Source organism: Manis javanica, chromosome 3 (genome assembly GCF_040802235.1).
Source record: "Manis javanica isolate MJ-LG chromosome 3, MJ_LKY, whole genome shotgun sequence".
Lineage (NCBI taxonomy): Eukaryota > Metazoa > Chordata > Mammalia > Pholidota > Manidae > Manis > Manis javanica.
Window position 1 is genome coordinate 41,405,830 of NC_133158.1, and position 14,806 is coordinate 41,420,635.

General features: G+C 42.3%; 1 protein-coding gene across 2 annotated transcripts in view; it reads left to right on the forward strand.

The window, feature by feature from the left end:
* HSF2BP (heat shock transcription factor 2 binding protein) overlaps window positions 1–14,806 on the forward strand; it is a 114,941-nt gene that overhangs the window by 36,963 nt on the left and 63,172 nt on the right. For both annotated transcript variants that reach the window (XM_073231276.1, XM_073231277.1), the window contains one exon: window positions 7,771–7,888. In XM_073231276.1, the coding sequence (XP_073087377.1) occupies window positions 7,771–7,888 (118 nt within the window). The remainder of the gene's footprint in view (window positions 1–7,770; window positions 7,889–14,806) is intronic.

The following is a 14,806-nucleotide window of genomic DNA, read 5'->3' on the forward strand; positions in this document are numbered from 1 at the left end:
AATATGAATATTCGTTTGATTTTTATACTTGATTTATATGTGGATCCCACATTTCTCCCTTTATTATTATTATTATTTTTATTTCTAATAAAATGCTGAAGTGGTAGGTAGATGCAAGATAAAGGTAGAAAACATAGTTTAGTGTTGTAAGAGAGCAATTGTAGATGATCATGTGTGTGCCTGTAGACTATGTGCTAATCCGAGCTCGACAAGGGCAATAAAACATCCACGGATGCAGAAGCTTTCTCTCAAAACAGGGGGGGTGAGGTTCTAAGCTTCACCACTGTTGTTCCCCGATTTCTCACCTGATGGCCCCCCTGCAACTGTGCCTGTCTTAGGTTGTTCCTCCTTTGAGGAATCTTACCCGTCTCTGGCTAACCAGTCCTCTTCCGGGGCCATACAGGGAAATGTAAAGTTGGTAAGTGAGAGAGAAGCCATATTGTTTGCAAAGGTTAGCTTTTTACTTCTTTGCAGATTTATGCCCTGTGGCTTCTATGCCCAGCACTTGTCTCGAGGTATCTCTATGTGGTGCTGTGTTTTTAATGTGCTACTTCGCTGAGGTCTTGCAGGCCTCTGCGTCTCCATTGTGAAGACCACTGTGGGCAGTGGGCAGTGCTGCAGAGACCTTGGTTTAGCTGCCAGATAGATCCTGTGCCTTCCACAATGAGGGTTTTTTTGATTTAAAAGAATTTAGAACTCACCCATTACAGATGTTTTTCTCATTGTTTTGCAGTTCTGAAAGTTTTAACATATGCACATAGTCATATGACCACCACAGTTAGGACATGAAACCATTCCATTACCTCTCCCCACACCGCCCCCATCCCTTCCTTCTGTAGCCAGCCCCTCGGCCCCTCCTTAGGCCCTGGCAGCTGCTGACCAGACACTTTGTTAAAACTGGTAGCTGACTCTTCCTTGCTGGCTTGTATGGCATCTGGCATCTGCTCCAGGTACGTAAATACTTGCCTCACATCTCTCCTTGGGGCACCTGCCCCTTCTGGTTTTTCTTATTAGATTGAACCCCGGGCCTCAACTCTCTGACGTGTTCAAGGCAAGTTGTGATTTTCCAGGTTTCTTTCCCTGCCCTGCTTAAAGAATGGAGGTGTAACTCTTTCCGGTTTATTGTATCCTAAGCAAAATCTGAAAGCCACAGGTTTGTTTAAGCATTAAATTGTTGTATTTCTTACTCATCCACCATTCTTAATAATAGGGTAGTATTGTGGCAAGGGGCTGGCCTTTTTAGGCCCAGCTCACCCGCTTCGCAGGGTGTGAATTCTCTAGACTTCATTTTCTTCATCCTCAGAGTAGAATAGTAACACCTCTCTGTATGCCTGACACAGTGTGGTGGGCATTCTGCTGAACTCAGGCTGGTGAGAGCACATTATAACCACGGTGCTGTATGACATAGAGGACGTGATTGTCTGCAGTAACTTTTATAAGAGGATTAATATAGAACTTAATGGAAGATGGCAAACTGTTATCACAGTCCCATGAAGATTAATTCACTTTGCTTGCAAGTAGAAAACTTGTTCTTCTAACTACTGTTTCTTTTTGATTATTTGAAGGCATAATTGTACTCCTTCCCTCTTAATCCTGGGTTTATTCATTCCAACAATATTAGATGATGATTACAGAATAGAAATTTCTTTTTGATTATTGCCAGTTTATGGGCAGGACTGGGTCCAGTTATCCTTTCATGGACGTAAGAGGCCTGCAGAGTTGACAGCAGAGTATCCTGTGTCAGGGGCTGTGCCTGCTCCTGGCCCTGGCATCCTCCACATCCTCTTCCCCTCCTCCACACTGGCATTGACACAGGGAAGAGGACAGATGTGAGCTGACCACCCGTGTCCAGCTCTGCTTGCACCACTCCCAGCCTGTGTTCATCTTCCAAGAGGAGAGTCTTAGCCCCAGGTGAGGATGCAGTTCTGGACCCTGACCTGGGGGTTTCTGGGATCCCCTAGTCCAAGTCTGCAGTGAAGAGGCTGCGGATGGGTGTTAGGACAGTTTCCGCCTTTTGGCTATTTCGGGCAATGCTGCTGGGAGCGTCCATGCCAAGTTGCATATGAACGTATCTTTGGTTCTTGTGGGCATATACCAGGAGTGAAGTTGCAGGGTCCTGTGATAGTTCTGTGAGTTCTGTGTTTCACTTTTGGAGACTCTGCCAGACAATTTTTCACCATGGCTGCACTGTCTTACATCCTGGTCGCTACTCCTGCCCATGTCAGAACAGTCTGTGGTTTTCTGTGTGAGGGATCTTTGATATTGGAGGTGCTGGGTTCGTCGAGCTCTGGGGGAGATCATCAGGAGCCGTCGTGGCCTCTCAAAGGTGAGGCTGGCTTGTAGAGAGCTGATTTTCAGTTTGAGCACCAATAGCTATGATTTCATCCTGTCTCTCTGAATCATCTGTTGAGTCAGCTGCCAGGACAACAGCCAAACAGAACTTCAAACTCAGGTAACAAGTACACGACAAGTGTAGCTTGAGGCGTCCTGAAGAGGAGGACACACTGGGACTGCACCCAGGGTGACTTCAGGACCAGCCTGGTGGTGCCCGTGTTTGCTCTGGGGACAAGACCCCTCAACAGGCAGCGCTAAGTGAGGCTTTGGAGTAGGGACATCCTCCCCAAGCTCTGCCCTAGTGGATGCTTCTAGACTGCAGTTTCTGTGTTCCATGTGTGTGGCTCTGACATGTTTGGTTCAGTCCAATCGTATAGATATCTTGCTAATTCAGAAAAATTGGTGTCTATTACCTGCAGTATCCAGTTCATCATGGAAATTCTCAGTCTCTCAGTGGCTGTTCTTGGTTAATTTTGGCTACTTTGTAACCTTTCCTTCCATAATGCCCTTCCTTCAGTTGACAGAGGTGGCCTACATAATGACCTGTTGTTTTGTGGAATTGGAGTGTTTCCTGAGAAGTTCATGTCCCTTTTTAAAAGCTGGTCCAGTGAGGAGATGAAATGGCCAACCTTAGAGCTTTCCAGATCATGGTGCCTATGAGGAGGCTCTACTTCCTGGGTCAGAGGATTCCTCCACAGGGGGCTCCCTGTACCCTTAAAGTCTGGGATAAAGACTTGAGAGAAGTAGGATGGAATTCGATTGAATCCCTGGGGACATCACTTTCTGGAAGAACTGTTGATTTTTAGGTAAAGGCAAGTAAATTGACTAACTTTGTAGGATTGGAAACTAAAGAAACCTGAGCATTGATCTGTTCCTATAAAGCATTTAGCTTTAGGTGGGCCAAAGAGAGGATGGCATTCAGGCTAGGCTCTGTAGCAAAGTGGGGTGTAATTATTCTGTTACTTGTTCACAAATCTGTATCCTTGACAGGTTTTTTTAAAACAGGTAACATAGTGTGATGGCAGGGACAGGTACATGGAATTCCTGGTTCTTTTTCTTTCAGGTGGATCACAGTTGGCCTGCATCTTTCTATGGCTCAGCTCTAGAGAATATTTAGGAAGTGAGGTGAAGGTGTAGGGTAATCAGCTGGCCTCTTCTGGCTTTTACTCCAATTATTTGATTCTGTCCATAGAATCTTTTTCCCATAGGGATTTTGGGACCATAGTTAATTCTTTGATTATTTCTTGAATGACTCATAGTGTGGGCAAATTAACCTTCAGATTGGCTGTCATTTTTGTATAGAGGAATTTTCTGGGACTTTTGAAAAATCATCCTTCTACAGAAGGATGTCGCTGTCATCAGTCTCGGTTGCAGAGTAATTCTCTATTCACTAAATGTTGCAGGGCTCATGGAGAGAAGGAAGGAGGGTCTTTCTGGTAATGGTCCCGGAGTCAGTTACAGGTTTGGAGAAATGAAGGTTTCTGGGAGTCTTCCTTCCCTCAGAGTGCAGCAGGGGGTGAGAGGAGGCACTGGGGGCCAGCTGGAACCGTGGAGCTGTGCTCGGGGATGATCTGTGGGAGATGGGCCTTTCGCTTGGAGCTGCTTTCTTCCTGGTGAATCAACAGGTGGTAGCGTTTGCCTGGAAGTAAACCCATGCCATCAGATGCCTTGCCATTGATTTTTCTGTGACTGGACTTCCTAACAGTGGCCATTCTCACTCCTCAGTGGAGACTCACCTAGCTTGGTGGGGCAGGTGTTACAGGGGAAGGCATGCACAGATGAGAAGAGATGTGGGAACCCCTCCTAGTGTCAGGCAAACAGCAGCCAACAGAGGACAGTAGGCTCATCTCTCTCAGTGGCCCTCAAGTTACAGAATGCTTCTCTCTAACACGACCTCCTTGCATAGAAACCCAAGTCAGACACATAGGAGAGAAACCGAATTCTAGGAGCCAGTTCCCAAGGGGACTGGACAGCCCCTCCAGCCCTGGGGAGGCTTCTGTAAATAGTCTTAAGAGGCAGACGGAGGTCTGCCCTTGGCCCTCACTCCCACTCCTGACACGGATAATTGACTTGGTAAGAAACCATCACAAGGAAGGCAAAGAAACAAAAACCAAACAATAAAACAGGGTCGCAGTATTAACATCAGAGGAAACTTGCTTACGTTTCTTTCAGAAAATACGGAACACTGTTAAGTGCTGCAGGTAAGAAGTTTATAGGAAACAGGTCCAGGATGAGCAGTGGAGACTAAGTAATCCATTAAACATGAAAATTATATCCCTATTATTATTAATTTACTTTTTAATAGCTTTGCTGAGATGTAATAATATACCTGGCAATTTTCAAATTTAAAGTATATAATTTTGTTGCTCTAGTATATTCCTGTAGTTGTACATCCCACATACACACCGAATCTATATCTATACACGGCCAAGAAGCTAGGACTGAGTGAGCAGCTTCTGCACAATGAGGGGGAGAAAGACCATATAGAAAACGACCATGGAGATGTGGCAGCTGCAAGAATAGGGAGGGATGCCCCTGAGGGACTCAGGCAGATTCTCTTGCTCCCGGGCATGGAAAAAATAGCTGTAGTTTAAAGGGCAACCGGACTCCCAAGTGAAGGAAGCTGATTTTCAGAACTAAAGCATCAGCTCTAGATGTAACCGAGGCAGCCTCCTAGCCCCTGCCCACTGGGGGTCCAGCAGTCCCACCAGTCACCAGTGGAGAAGAAAAATGCACACCTGTGTTTATTACAGCATTAGTTACAGTAGCCAAGATACGGAAGCAATCTTAAGTGTCTGTTGATAAATGGATGGGTAAGGAAGATATATGTATACACAGTGAAATATTACTCAGCCATAAAAAAGAATGGAATCTTGCCATTTGCAACAACATGGATGAACCTAGAGGGTATTATGCTAAGATAAATAAGTCAGAGAAAGACAAATACCATATGATTTCACTTATAACTGAAGTCTAAAAAACATTGTCAAATCAGAAACAGAGTTAAACAGAAAAGGCTAGTGGTTGCAATGGGAGGATGGGGAGATGGGCAAAATAGGTGAAGGGGATAAAAGAGGTATAAACTTCCGATTATAAAATGAATAATCACAGGGCACAGCATAGGAAATGCAGTCAATAATATTGTACTAACTATATGGTGACCCGTATAACTACACCTATTGTGAGCATTTTGTAACATATACAATTGTTGAACCACTATGTTGTACACTTGAAACTGATACAATGCTGTATATCAAGTATACTTCAATAAAAAATAAGTCAAAGAAAAACCTTGAAAAAGTAAGTACATTTTAACAGAAAATTAAGCCAGCAGTCTCTCATGGTCCTAGAGTTGACTCATAAGCATGCCAGACACATTGATGCAGACGAGAGCTATTTGTGTAGGAATTCCTTCACATCTGCTTCACGTCAGGGTCTGCTCTTCAGTTGCTGATCCCAGTGAGGTGCAGGGTTGGCATCTGCTGTTAGACACTGGATGCCTGGTGCAGGACCTCCCCCACCAGTCAAGTGGCTGTGTTTGTTGAGTGGCTGTGTCTGCTGTGACTCACTGTATTTTTTGCTCTGTGAATTTTTTCTTCAGTGATGTCTGAGTGATGTTTCTGTGTAACAGACCAAAACTTCAGGGAGTGAACAGCTGGTGGCTTGAGGCATCTTTCTCTCTCCTCATGTAGTCTTAGAGTTTCTCCACCTTGTGCTCCTTCTATGGTCTGCATCTCTGGTGGCCTCAGGATAGGGAGATTTTTCTTTCCTAGCGACTCAGTGCTCCTAAAGCAAGTGATGAGAGACCAAGGATCCTTCCTATGTCACCTTGAGAGCCACACAGTGCAGTTCTGCTGCATTCTGCTGGTGACATATGAGTCATGGGGCAAGGGTAACCCAAGGGTCTGCATACCAGAGGCATGGTTGGGTAGAGAGTCATCCCTGGAAACTGGCTACCAAAGTGCACAGCCACAATGTGTGCCTAAGTGCCAGGTGCCCATGTGGAATCTGCTGTGGTCACATGAAGAATGCTCTCCCCTGAAAAACCATCTGAAAATGATGCTACAAGTATATGATGCAAATACTTAAATCTTCATTCACCCCCAGATACTTCTTTGGTAAAACTAGAAAATGCAGTCATCAGGTAGGTTCACATTCAATGGACAAAGAAGGTTGGTTTGTGTCACTGAATGGTCCTGTCCTCAGTCAAGTTACAGGTACCATGAAATTGTATACAGGTAACACAGTACCAGTACATGAGGCACACATGGCTGGGAAGACAAGCAGAAATGGGAAAAAACCTGTTCGTTAGAAGACTTTAATATACCTCTGTTGATCCTTCTTAGTTCAGATCAACAAAAGTAAATAGGAATGTCCAAGACCTGATTCCATAAAGTTGATCTGCTAGCATAGATGAAATATTATACTCTGCCATCAGATCACAGTTAATCAAAGGCAGAGCAAGTAACGATAAAATCCATCCTCTGTTCTTGATGATTATTAGCAAACAAAAAGTAGAAGAGAACCTCCTTAAACTAGTAAAGATTATTGACCAGAATCATCCTTCAGACATCACCCTCACTGAATTACTAGAAGCATTTCTGTTAAGTCCGGAGGATGACTGGGCTGCTGCTGCCAGCTTCTCTTCCACCTTGACGTGCTCACTTGAGGGAGGAGCTTTAGTCACTTTGAGTCATGGTTTTACTGTTAGACCTGGCTAAAGAAAGATCCTGCCAGCATGTACATAAACAGACTTGCGTCGCTGGTGCGCCCCTGCAGGCATTTGGAAATGCTGACACAGGCAGTGTTTCCTGCCACATGTCCAGGGAGAGCTGGGGTAACTCCTTGGTCTGGTCTCCAGGGTGCCTCTGGAGGGCCCCAGCATGAAGAAGCATGATACTTGCTGACCCCCAGTAAGATGTAAAATTTAGAAAAAGTGTTTTTCAGAATCAGTTTCCATGCTTTCTTTTGACCTCATGATTTCAGTTTGGTATTATGGTTCAAAGTTATTAGGATTTCACTCATGGGGATTGAAAGTAGATTTTCATGTCCTTAGTCCCAGATGACGTTATCAGACTGCACCTTCTGTTTGGATCCTGACTGCCCACAGCTGTTTGGTCCAGTACCCAGAGCTGGGTGTCCACTTGCTGAGCTGCGGTCCGGCTGCAGGTGTCTTTGGATCGGAGTGCTCTGTTCTGCTAATGAGGCATCTGCTAATCACACAGGACATTACTCTCTGTCTTACTGTTGTGGCTGCCAGTTGCTCTTTCTGGGCTGTTGCCCTGTGGATAACACCATTTTTTAGTGCCTTGTGGGCTATTACGTGTTTTCTTTGGGCCTGTCCAAAGGAAAGCAATGGCATGTACTCTCGTGGACAAGCTTTTCTAGATTCTGCAGCTACAGTGACTGACGCTTGGTTTTGTCTTTCTGTTGCAGACGTTGCTGCCATAGCCTGTGGTCGTGAATTCCTGGTTAACTCCAGTCGGGTGCTCTTGGACACCATACTGCAGCTTCTGGGGGACCTGAAGCCAGGACAGTGTACCAAACTCAAAGTGTATGGTGGATAGTAGTAAAAAGCTCATGTTGATTTACATATAGGTTGGAATTCACTTGTTGGGCCTCTTTTTCAAGTAAACACAGTTAACTTGGCAGTTGTTCTAAAAAACAGAAGAAACAAATTGCCTGAAGAATTAAGGGACACACTCCATACTATTTTAGAAAAATAATATAAGCAAAAGGAGTGTTCTCCTTTGAGAGACATAAGAGAGCCCCAAATGCTATCATGTGATACTTCAGGGTTATATAATTTACCTCAAAATGAACTTAAATAGTATTTGTTATGGTGGCAGCCCTCTTCCAGGTACCAAAATCTGTATTCATTTTTTATTGCGTGACAGATCACTGCAAACTGAGTGGCCAGAAACACCTGCCATACAGCCCTGGAGGAGAGCAGCCTGCGGGGGTTTCTGCCTGGGAGCTCGCGTGGCCAGAGTCAAGGTGTTGCCCAGGCTGCGCTCTCTCTCCCAGCAGCCCCGGGCATGAGTCTGCTCCCAAGCATATTTGGGTTTTCTGGCAGAATCCAGCTCCCTACATCTGTAGGACTGAGGTCCCTGTTTCCTTGGCTGTCAGGTGGGGCCACTTTCAGCCTCTAAGGCTGATTGGACTTCTTATCACACGACTCCACCCCATCTTCAAGCCACAACAGCGCCCTATATCCTCCTTACACGTGGAACCCCTTGGGCCCCTGCTGCCAGCACAGTGTCTGCATTAATTCTCCACTGTGTCCTTGGCACTCAGTAGCTCAGTCTGTTACCTAGAGTGTTGCGGCTTTGCGTGTCCTGCCTGTCACATGTTTCTGCAGCTATGCCCACATCCAGGGCCAGGCACCAGGACCTCAGAGGGCCTCAGTTCCTTCCAGTGGTGAGGAAGGTTCTCTTCCTTGAAGTTCAAGTTGCCTGGGGGCTCCCACCACTGTATGGTCCCTGCCAGCAGATGCTTGTCCTACTCCTACTCCTATTCTTTTCCTGGTGCTCCGCGTGGGTCAGCTGGTCAACCCTCCTGGGCCTGAGGGTTTGAGTGGCAAGCTCACTGCTGGTTGGCGGTTCTGACAGTTTAGGTCTTCTCCCCAAGCTGCCTGCTGCTCTTTACTTTTCAGGGTTTCACATAGCTGCTCCGTGTAATCCGTTCAGAATTTACAGCGTTCAGTGGAAGCAAGAGGGTGGGATGTATTTACTCCATCTTACCTAGAAGCAGACTCTACAGTCCGTTTGGTGTTTTGTACTAACACATGTATGTGCCTGAGCAATACATGTAATACAGTACAGGAGAACTTACACAGTCCCGTGTGTATTTTTGCAGGGTGCCTAAGGATCTAGTTCTTTTAAATAACTTACATTAAAAGAGCTGTACCATTTGGATTGTCTTTCCCCTGACTGAGACATTTAAGTTATTTTCAGGTTTTATTCTATAAGTATAATGTTGCAGTGCACATCTCCGGCAAATACTTCCTTGCTAAGTGGTATGAGAGCCCCTCTGGGGGTTTTTCCAGAGTGGGATGTTGGAGAAGCAGGGCACGCACATTTACAGTTTTATGAGATGCTGCCAGATCGGTCCCAAGGCAAGCACTTCCACCTGCTCTGTCAGTGTTCTGGGGTTCCTACACCCTCATCGACACTTCATTATATATTCTTACAAAGAGTATTTGCATTGTCTATCTATATGTTTGCCTATCTGTTTAGATTTAGATTGCCAGTGAGGTTGAGACTACTCTTCACATGTTAACATTTGAGCTTTTTTCTGTGAATTACCAGTTCATGTCTATTGCCCTTTTTCTATTGGGTTGTATTTTTCTTAATGATTTGCTGCTTTTCTTTATGTATTCTGGATACTTAACTATCGTCTCTTTTGTTTCTGTGGGCTGTGCAAGGTCAGTGTTTATGGGACCAGCTAAACCCCTGCTCTGATTTCTAAGGTGAAGCTCTATGTGAGAGCTGGGTCTCTTCTAGCCTCTCTGGTTCCGGTACATGGAGCGCTGTGCATCTGCACACTAATGAGCTCTTGTCCTTTGCAATGGGAGATTGCCTTCAGAGACATTCGCTTCCTCTCTTGGCAGTCTCCTATCGACTACTGAGCAAAGCCCAGGTGCAGAGGATCAGCCTCGTCCCCACTTGGGATCTCTGCATGCGCCGGCCCGAGGCAGGCCTTCTCACTCTGATCTTTGGCTGTCTTTTAATTTTGCACACCTTGTTCACTTTCTTCTTCATGCTTACGTCCAACCTTGAATCTTCTGGGACTAGGCCCTTTCTTTCTCCCCACCCCAACCCCAAGGACCATTCTTGTGCTATAAGTATTTCCTTTTCTTTTTGGCTTCTCCTTGCTTTGACTGTAACTTGCTTCTTTCTTGGGGATTTTGCTTTCCTTGCCACCTGCATGATCAAAGGCTTCTCTCATCCTCCGAGGTGGGAATTTAAAAAAAAAGACATTTTTTATAGCAGTTTTAGTTTCACAATAAAATTGAGAGGAAGATATGGAGATTTCCCATGTACCTCCTGTTCACAAACATGTATAACCTTTGCCGTTGTCAACATCACTCATCAGTATGGTACATTTTTCACCATGGTTGAACCTACATTGACACATCATAATCACCCAGACACCATAGTTTATGTAGGCCTTTACTCTTGGTTTTGTACATTCAGTGCTTTTAGACAAATGTATTATATAATATCATCATTATAATTCAACAGAGTATTTTTACTGCCCTAAAACTCCTCTTCTATCTGTTCATCTCTTCCCCACCTCTGGCAACCATAGTTACTATCTCCATACTTTTCCAGAATGTGCTATAGTTGGAAACCTTCTCAGATTGGCTTCTTTCACTCAGTGATATGCATTTAAGGTCTTTCATATCTTTTCATGTCTTGATAGCTCATTTCTTTTTAGTGCTGAATAATATTCCATTATCTGGATGGCCCTCAGTTTGTTTATCCACTCACCCAGTGAAGCACATCTTGGTTGCTTCGATGTCTGGGCAATTATGTATAAAGCTGCTGTAAAAGTTCATGTGCAGGTTTTTGTATACACATGAAGTTTTCAACTCCTTTGGGTAAATACCGAGGAATGTGATTGTTGTATCATATGGTAAGAGGATATTTAGTTTTGTAAGAAGCTTGCAAATTGTCTTCCAAGTGGCTGTACCACGCTATATCCCAATCAGCAATGATGAGAGTTCCTGTTGCTCCACATCTTCAGCAGCATTTGGTGTTGTCAGTGTTCTGGATTTTGCACATTCTAGTAGGTGTGCAGTGGCATCTCGTTGTTTTAGTGTGCGTTTCCCTCACGACATACGATGCGGAACATCTTGTCAGCTGTGTGTCAGCTGTCTGTCTGTATGTGTTCTTTGGTGAGGAGCCTGTTATGGCCTTTGGCCCATAAAAATTTTGATGTTTAAGAGTTCTTTGCATATTTGTATGATAGTTCTTTATCAGATAGGTCAGTTTCAGATATTTTCTCCTACTCTGTGGCTTGGCTTTTCACTTGGTTGCCATTATCTTTCACAAAGCAGAAGTTTTTAATTTTAATGAAGTTGAGGTTATTGATTATTTTTTCTCGTGAATTGTGTCTTTAGTGTTGTATCTAAAAAAGGCACCACCTCACAGATCACTTAGGTTTTCTCCTATGTTATCTTCCAGGGCTTTTAAAATTGTGCATTTTATATTTAGGTCTGTGATCCAGTTTGAATTTTTGTGAAAGTGTAAAGTCTGTGTCTAAATTCATCTTTTGTATGTAAATGTTCAGTTGTTCCAGCACCATTTTTTGAAGAGACTGTCTTTGCTCCATTGTATTGCCTTTGTTCCTTTGTTGAACATCAGCTAGCTAACTATATTTATGTGGGTCTATTTCTGGGCTCTCTGGTTCCATGGGTCTGTTTGTCTGTGTTACTGCCAGCACCAACCACACTGTCTTGATTACTGTAGCTTTAGAGTAAGTCTTGGAGTTGGTTATTGTCAGTCCTCCAGCTTTGTTCCTTTCCTTCAATATTGTCTTGGTGATTCTGGGTCTTTTGCTTCTCCATATAAATCTTAGAATCTATTTGTCAATATCCATAAAATAACTCACTGGGGTTTTGATTAGGATTGCATTGAATCTGTACATTAAGTTGGGAAGAACTGACATCTTGACAGTATTGAGTCTTTCTATCTATGAATATGGAATATATATTTATTTAGTTCTTTGATTTCTTTCATCATAGTTTTGTAGTTTTCCTCATATAGATCTTATATTTTTAAATTAAATTTATCCCTGAGTATTTCATTTTTTGGGGGGCGCTAATGTGAATGTAAATGGTATTGTGTTTTTAATTTCAAATTACACTTGTACATTTTTGTTATACTGGAAAGTAATTGATTAATATTGTACCCTGCAATCTTGCTATAATCCTGTTACTTCCAGGAGGGTTTTTTTGTTTGTTCATTCCTTCAGATTTTCTACGTAGATGGTTGAACAAAGACAGTTTTATGTCTTCATTCCCAGTCTGTATACCTCATTTCCTTTTCTTGTTTTATTGCATCAGCAAGGACTTCCAGTATGATGTTGCAAAGGAGTGGTGAGAGGGGACATCCTTATCTTATACCTGATCTTAGTGGGACAACTTTGAGTTTCTCACCATTAAGTTTGTTAGATGTAGATTTTTTGTAGGTAGTCTGTCAGGTTGAGATGTTATCCTGTATTCCTAGTTTACTGAGAGTCTTTATCATGGATGGGTGTTAGATTTTGTCAGACGCTTTTTCTGCATCTATTGATATGATTACATGATTTTTCTTTTTTAGTATGTTGATGTGATATATTATATTAACTGTTTTTCTAATTTTGAACCAGACTTGCATACCTGAGATAAATCCCACTTGCTCATGATATATAATTCTATTTATACTTTTTGGATTTAATTTGCCAATATTTTGTTGAGGATTTCTGAGAGATGTTGATCTGTAGTTTTCTTGTAACGTCTTTGCTTGGTTTTGGTATCAGGGTAATGTTGGCCTCATAGAATGAGTTAGCAATTATTCCCTCTACTTCAGTCCTCTGTAGAGAATTGGTATAGTTTTCTTAAATGTCTGGTAGCATTTACTAGTGAACCCATTTGGATCTGAAGCTTTCTTTTTGGGGAGGTTATTACATATTAATTCAATTTCTTGAGTAGATAAAGACCTATACAGATCATCTATTTCTTCTTGTGTGAGTTTTAGCAAATTGTGTCTTTCAAGGACTGGTCCATTTCATCTAAATTATCAAATTTGTATGTATAGAGTTGTTGATAGTATTTGATAATTGTCCTGTCAATTCCCACAGGATCTGTAGTGGTGTCCCTTCTTGCATTTCTGACATTTGTCACATATATCTTGTCTTTTTTATTTAGCTAGCGTGGTTAGAGGCTTGTCAGTTTAATTGATCTTTCAAAGAACCAACTTTTGATTTCATTGATTTTTCTCTAATTCTTCTTTCTTTTCTTCTGTATAGTTTGGATTTAATTTTCTCTTCCTTTTCTAGTTTCCTAAAGTGGAATCTTAGATTATTGATTTGAGATCTTTCCTCTTTTCTACTATATGCATCCAGTGCTTATAAATTTCCTTCTAAGGCCTTGCTTTTGCTGCATCACACAAATTTTAACAAGTTGGTTCTCATTTTCATATAGTTCAAAATATTTTTTATTTCTCTTGAGATTTCTGTTTTGACCCATGTGTTAACTTAGAAATGTGTTGTTTAATCTCTGCTATTTGGGGATTTTCTAGTTATCTCTCTGTTAGGGATTTTTAGTTTAATTCCATTGTGGTTTGGGAGCAGATATGGTATTTTTCCTGTTATAATTTGTTAAGGTGTGTTCTTGCCCCAGAATGTGGTCCCTCTTGGTGATGCTGAATGTTCCATGTGAGCTTGGGAAGAATGTGCATTCTGCTGCTGTTGGGTGAAGTCTGTAGGTGTCAGTCATATCTAGGTGATCGATGGTGTTCAGTCCAGCTGTGTTCCTTACTGATTTTCTGTCTGCTGGGTCTGTCCTTTGCTGATAGAGGGCTGTCAGAGTCTCCAGCTCTGACAGTGGACTCATCTGTTTCTCTTTGCAATTCTATCACTTTTTGCCTCACAGTTTGGTGCTCTGTTGTTAGGTGCATATACCTTACTAATTGTTATGTCTTTTTGGGGAACTGACCACTTTATCATTATGTGCTGCCCCTCTTTATCCATGATAATTTCCCTTGCTTTGAAGTCTGCTCTGTCTGAAATTAATACAGCTACTCCTGCTTTCTTTTGATTGCTGTTAACATGGCATATTATTCTCTATCCATTTACTGTCAATCTGTATGTCTTTAAAGTAGGTTATTGGTAGACAACATGTAGGTGAGTCTTGTTTTTTGATTCTCTGACAATCTGTCTTTTAATTGGTGCTTCAGAACACTGATGTTCAAAGTGGTTATTGATATAGTTGGATTAATGTCTGATGTATTCGTTACTATTTTCTATTTGTTGCCCTTAGACTTTGTTCCTGTTTTTGTCTCCCAGTCTTTTCCTTCCTTTTGTGGTTTTAGTTGAGCATGTTATATGATTCCATTTTGTCTCTTTTCTTAGAATATCAGCTACATTTCTTTATTTGTTTTATTTTTTTAGTGATTGCTTTACAGTTTGCAATACATTTATAGCTAATCCAAGCCCACTTTCAAATAATAATACACTTGCACTTATAGGGTGAGTGCCTTCAGATAATGAAATAACCCCACTTACTGCTCCCGTTCCTTGTATTGTTCCTGGTATTCATGTCACTTACACATAAGCATATATATGTATTTGTATATGCATGCAAACATAAGATAATACATAAGCATACATAATCAAATACATTACTACTATTACTTTGAACAAACTATTACATAATTAGATCAATTAAGAATAAGAAAACCAAAAGTTTTTACTTAACTGTCAC